Consider the following 6,298-nt stretch of genomic DNA (forward strand, 5'->3'; position numbering starts at 1 on the left):
ACGAGCGCTTCATCAAGAAAGCGAAGCATTGGGTGAACGCTTGGAGAAACTCGCCTCCGACCTTCGTGAATCTGAAACAAGGAACCACGACTACATCGACGCCAAGTTCACCATACAAATGGAAGAGCTCCGCAACATGATCGTGCGATGCCCGTCTTCCTCAACTGCTTCTTCAAGATGGCGCCACTCAAGCCACCGTACAAGTCGGCAATCTTCGTACTACTCCTCTTATGATGCAAGTCCTCCACGAGCTCGCTTTCCTCATCGTGATGATCCTCAAGATCGCCAAGTGCAAGAAAATCCATTCCATGGCAATGGCTTACAAGACCGAGTTCGAGCACGTGAAAGGGCGCGACAACAAGCGCAAGAAGCAATGGAGTAGGAGCAAATAGCTCCACAAGTGCAACGTCAAGAACCTCAAGCTGGTGGTGCAAGCCGACAAGGTCAAGAACGTCATGAAGCTCAAGCACTCGAAGCACAACAAGCACTACGCGAGGCTACTAGAGCCATTGAAGAGCGCAACCGCCAAGTGCGAGAACAAGAGGAAGCTCTTCGTCGTGAGATACAAGAAGAAGCCGCGCATCGCGAAGAGCAACAAGAAAGGCGCAACCAAACGCATATCCCTCGTCCTCCTCCAAGACAAGAACGACACCAAGCGAAACAAGTGCTTCAAGACCCTCCTCCATGCCAAGAGCGACATCTCGAGGAACGAGCATTTGAGGATCTTCCTCCATGGCAAGAGCGATATCACAACCGCTACTATGATGAATAACTCTGCTACGACAAGCTCAAGTTCACCATGCCCAAGTTCTCCAGAAGCAATGATCCCGAAGACTATCTCTCATGGGCCTTGAAGGTGGACAAGATTTTATGCCTTCACAACTACGACGAGGAAAAGAAGATCACCATGGCCTCCCTCGAGTTCCAAGACTACGTTCTCATTTGGTGGGAACAAGTGATCGAGCGACGACATACAAGAGGCGAACCACCAATCACAACTTGGGAGGAAATGAAGGAAGTCATGAGAGCCCGCTTCAAACAGGGAGATAAGCAAGCCACCTAAAAAAACCCTGGAGCTCCCGCGATCGCAAGGTGATCTGGCGGCGACGGAGATAGAAAGGAGGGAGCGATGGCGTTGGTGAATCCGGCGGAGGACCCGGCGGATCGAGTCCCCATCGGGGGAGGGGCATCTGCGACGCCCCAGGCGGAATCAGTGGCGCATCGCGATCCCTTTGGGAGGGGGATTTCCATCGGGGGCGCAGCGAGCGAGCTGGATTGGGGAAAAATCAAGGCGGAATCAAGGCGGATCCTGTGGCGATCTAGAGATGCTGGAAGCAGATGAAGAGGCGTGCGGAGGAGATGTTGCGCGTGCATCCAGCAAAGGCTCTACCCGAGGCAGGGAGCGTGAAGACGGGCGGCTTCAACGGCAACAAATCCGAGGTACGGCCATGTGGTGATTCTCTGGCCTTGATCCCGTTCGGGATAGGGGCCCCGATTTTGGGCGCTAGTAATTTGGAAACGAGGATTAATGCTCAGGATTACAGAAAAGTTTACTCTTTGAGAGATTTGGATAAGGAAGAGAGAAATCAGGGGAGGAGCGTTTCTTGTACATCAAAGAAAAACAGAGAAATTAGTGGGATTTTATTATGGAAACTGCACATTTATGATCCTTTAATTCTCGTTAAGTGCATATTTCTCGTCCTGGTTGTGATGATTTTGGGAGAGGGGAAATACTATATTTTCATCAGAGGGGTGAGTCTCGGGTTACCAGCTCATCTGTCACAGTTAGAATTCCTGGCTTCCCTCTTAGTGTTCTTCCCTGGACGGGTTGGGATAGTGAGAAAGAGGGAGATGGAGAGGAGAGGGGAGGCGGAGAAGGAAGTGGGTCAGGGTTCAGGTTCTGTACCAGCGACCATGGGGAGGGGTTCTTCTGATTGGGCTCCTTCGCCTGAGGGTGAGGGGATGAAGGTGGCAAGGCGGCCTCGCGGGGATGGCTCCACGCTGATCATCGACATGAAGGCCGCGAGGAGGGCTATTAGTGGCTACCTGGTGGTAGGGCGATTTCTATCGCCCTTCCAAGTACATCCACGCATCCTCGCCGATGACCTCCGTGCTACGTCGGCATGGAGGCTGCAAGGCGAGGTCACCGTTCAGGAGGTGGACAGCGACGACGAGAGGTTCATCCTCAACTTCTCCGCCGATGTGGACAGACGCTTCATGCTGAAGGCCCAGCCTTGGCACCATAAGTGCGACGGGATCATTTTTGCTGAGTTCGATGGCAAGGGTAACCCGACGGAGGTGGATCTTGGTGCCATGGCTATATGGGCCCAGGTTCGTGACCTACCGTTTGAGCTTAAAACAGAAGAGGTGGGTTTGTCTCTAGGGGACCAACTCGGTAAAGTGATAACAGTCTCCCATCAGAATCACCTGATCGTAGAGAAGTATTTGCGTATTCGCGTAAAAATCCCGCTGCATGAGCCAATCAAAAATAGGGTAGAGTTCACTCCCTTAGGCAGCAAGAAAGCACTCCAATTTGATGTTCATTATGAAAAGTTGTCGTCGTATTGTGAGTGTTGTGGACTTGTAGGACATATGTCAGAAAGGTTTTGTAGGATTCCTAAAGAGAGTAGAGTACCTGCTTTTCAAAAAAATCTCAGTGTAGAGGCCTACTGGAAAGGCAACACATCTAGTAGAAGAAATCTTTTGTACACAGGCTTTAGTAACAAAAATACCTCCAAGGCAACTGAAGGTATGGTGGTCAAGGTTACTAAGGCTGTAAACAACCTCACGGTGAAAGAAAAATGTGCAGCATCATCCTTGACTTCGGCTATCCTAGCGACTGGAGGACCAGTCCAGGGAGGCCACTCGCTCGGCCAGGAGGGCCGGGGGCAGGTGCCTTCATTGCCAGCGCCCATGGTAGCTACTTCGGGTCAGGCGGACCCAGATCGCAGACCACTCAAGCACGCTAGCCTTGGCCAGGAGGGCCAAGGTTTGGCGGCCAGGAGTGCGCCCATCAGGGGGGTGCTGTCACTTGGCCAGGAGGGCCTACTTGGGGCGTCCCTGCATTCTAAGCGGGGTGATGGCCCTGGTCAGGAGGACCAGGGTGCACGCTTGGGTGCCCCTGCACCACTACTGCACCAAGGCCAGGAGGGCCATGTGCGGCTACACCTGGGAGCACCCCCATATTCCCAAGTGATGGCTAATGCTGCTGCCAGTCCGGAGTGTCCTATTGGACAGGAGGGCCAAGGGATCCACTCAAAGGGTGCAGCTAATGCCGTTTTTGATGCGGCTGACACTTTTAACACGCATAATCAGGTTTTATTTGAGCCTGGGGTGCTTGAGGCACTTACAGGAGCTGTGGCTGCAAGGCTAGCTAGCCCAGCTACGGCCATGGAGTCTGGAGTGTTTACTTTTACTGCTAAAAAGAATCCTATGCAGGGCAACGCAAAAAGAAAGGAGAGGAAAGGTAAAAAGAAGGGAGGGGATGAGAAAGCTGAGAGTGCTCGAAAAGAGATCATAGGAAAAAAGAGGGGTGATCCTTTTGGGGTTCCACCAACAGGGAGTGACCAAAAATTTTCTTTTGAGAGGGAAATGGATAGCTATGAGCGTGTGCTGTATGGTGACATGAGTGTTTCTTCCAAGAGAGTCTGTATGGGTAGAGTTGACACTATGAGGGATGGGGATGGTATAGTCACACATGTAGCAAAGGAAACATAGGAGGAGGAGGCATACATGCAATAGAGGAGGGAGTCGGTTGGAGATGATGGCGCATCGGCGGCCTCCGAGGAGGAGGACCGCCGGGCCAAATGAGGATCCTAGGATGGAACTGTCGTGGCATGCTCTCCCCCACGGCAGTTCGTGAGCTCTTGGAGCTCCAGCAGCGTACCAAGGCTGATTTGATCTTTCTCTCAGAGTCACACTTGAATAAATGTAAAGCAGATGAGCTGCGTTGTTCTTTATCTTTTGATTCGATGATTGTAATAGAGTGATGGTCGGGCCGGTGGCCTAGTCTTGTACTATAATAAGTTGAATAAAGTTGTTTCAAACTATGTGTCGTCTCATTTTATTGACATCCTTTTTATGAATGATAATGCTGTACATTGGTGGTTCACTGGTTTTTATGGTCATCCGGCTTGAAGTGATCGTAAGTAATCATGGGATAATATTAGGAATTTACATAATCTGGGTCATCACCCCTGGGTGATCTTAGGAGATTTTAATGAAATTTTATTGTCATCAGAAAAAGAGGGCGGAAATGCAAGACCAAATGCTATCATGAGATATTTTTGTAATTGTTTAGGAGAGTGTGGCCTCGAGGATATGGGTTGTATTGGTGACCCTTTCACTTGGAGGAGAGGCGATACTAGAGAGAGGCTTGACCGTGCGGTGTGCAATGTGGAATGGGTGAACAAATTCCCTTGGGCTGCGTTAATTAATGAGGAACATGTTCATTCTGATCATCGTCCACTCATACTGGATACGGAATATTTTAACAAGAATATTTTGATCATCGTCCACCCAAGGGGACGAGTAAAACAATTTGAAGCTAGATGGCTCAAGGAGGAAACGGTCGGCAAAATTGTTCGTACAGCATGGGAAAAGGCAAAAATGATGGGTATTAGGCCAAAGCTTGCTGATCGAACTCGTGCGCTTCAGTCAGATCTGCATATTTGGAACCGTGAGGTTTTGAGAGGCCCAAAACAGAGAATAAAAAAGCTAAAAAAAGAGTTGGAAAAACTACGGAGAGGCCCTATGAATGTGGATTCCCAAGGACGACAAAAGGAGATTTTGGTTCTCATTGAAAATTTGCTGGAACAAGAGGAGATTCATTGGGTACAGCGTGGTCGTGCAAATTGGTTATTACATGGGGATCGCAACACTTCTTTCTTTCATAACGCGGCAACGGCTAGAAAAAAACGAAACCAGATTAAAAAGTTGCTTGGGGATGACGGAGTCTGGGTGCAAGGTACGGAAATGAAGGATTATATTAAAGGGTATTTTTCAAAACTCTTCACGCCAGAAGTCTCACAACCAGACCCAGGAGTTCTCTCTCTTGTTAAAAGAAAAATGACAGATGAAATGAATAGGGCCCTCATGGCCCCATATACGGAAGAGGAAGTTAAGAAAGCCTTATTTGACATTGGTGATTTAAAAGCGCCAGGTCCAGATGGTCTTCACGCTATTTTTTATAAGAGATTTTGGTCTATGTTGGGAGAGGACCTGACAAAAGAAGTACTACAGGCGGTGAATACATGTTCAATACCGGCAGGCTGAAATGATACTGCAATTGTCATGATCCCAAAGGTTAACTCCTCAGAAAAGGTTACTCAATTTAGACCTATTAGTTTATGCAATATGGTGTATAAGGTTATTTCAAAAATGCAGCACGTCTGAAATTAATTTTGTCAGACATTATCAGCCCAACTCAGAGTGCTTTTATCCCTGGGAGACTAATCATAGATAATATTTTGGTAGCATATGAGTGTTTCCACACAATAAAACAGAAAAGAACAGGGAGGGAGGGGCTGTGTGCAATCAAGTTGGACATGCACAAAGCTTATGACCGAGTGGAATGGTCTTTTTTAAAAGCAATTTTGGTGAAGCTGGGTTTCAAGGAAAACTGGGTGAATTTGATTATGCAATGTGTGTCCTCGGTGGAGTACATGATTCGGGTTAATACAGAGGAGAGCGATAGCTTCAAACCCACTAGAGGGCTAAGGCAGGGGGATCCCCTCTCACCCTACTTATTCCTGTTATGTACAGAGGTCCTGACTGCCCTTTTAGCAGATGCGGAGGAGAGAGGAAATATCTCTGGCATAAAGGCCAGTAGGGAAGCTCCCTCAGTTTCCAATCTATTATTTGCGGATGATTCATTGATCCTCATGCGAGCAAATGCAATGAATGTGGAGGCCCCTAGAGCGGTTCTGAACTCTTACTGTGCCGCCTCGGGGCAGTTGGTGAGTGTCGAAAAATCCAGCATATTTTTTAGTCCCAATACAAAAGTGGAGGACAAAGCGCAAATCTGTACAATTCTAAATATTATGACTGGGGCACTTAATGATAAATATTTGGGATTACCTGCCAATGTGGGCATGGACAAAAACGATTGTTTTCAGTTCTTGATTGATCATATTATTATGAAGATTAGTGGATGGAAAGAAAAGTTGTTATCGACGGGTGGAAAGGAAATTTTGCTTAAGTCTGTTGTTCAAGCTATCCCAACATATGCAATGTCCGTCTTTAAAATTCCTAAAAAGATTTGCAAAGGAATCATAGACGCGATGTCGCAATTTTGATG

General features: G+C 48.1%; 1 protein-coding gene across 1 annotated transcript; it reads left to right on the forward strand.

Annotated features, from left to right (window-relative positions):
- Positions 1-900: 900 nt before the first annotated feature.
- Positions 901-3,985, forward strand: LOC119367074. The gene is made up of 2 exons (XM_037632699.1): positions 901-1,440; positions 2,810-3,985. The coding sequence occupies exons 1-2, from the start codon at positions 1,326-1,328 to the stop codon at positions 3,715-3,717; spliced, it is 1,023 nt and encodes a 340-aa protein (XP_037488596.1). The 5' UTR covers positions 901-1,325; the 3' UTR covers positions 3,718-3,985.
- Positions 3,986-6,298: the final 2,313 nt, after the last annotated feature.

This window comes from Triticum dicoccoides, chromosome 2B, assembly GCF_002162155.2.
Source record: "Triticum dicoccoides isolate Atlit2015 ecotype Zavitan chromosome 2B, WEW_v2.0, whole genome shotgun sequence".
NCBI lineage: Eukaryota > Viridiplantae > Streptophyta > Magnoliopsida > Poales > Poaceae > Triticum > Triticum dicoccoides.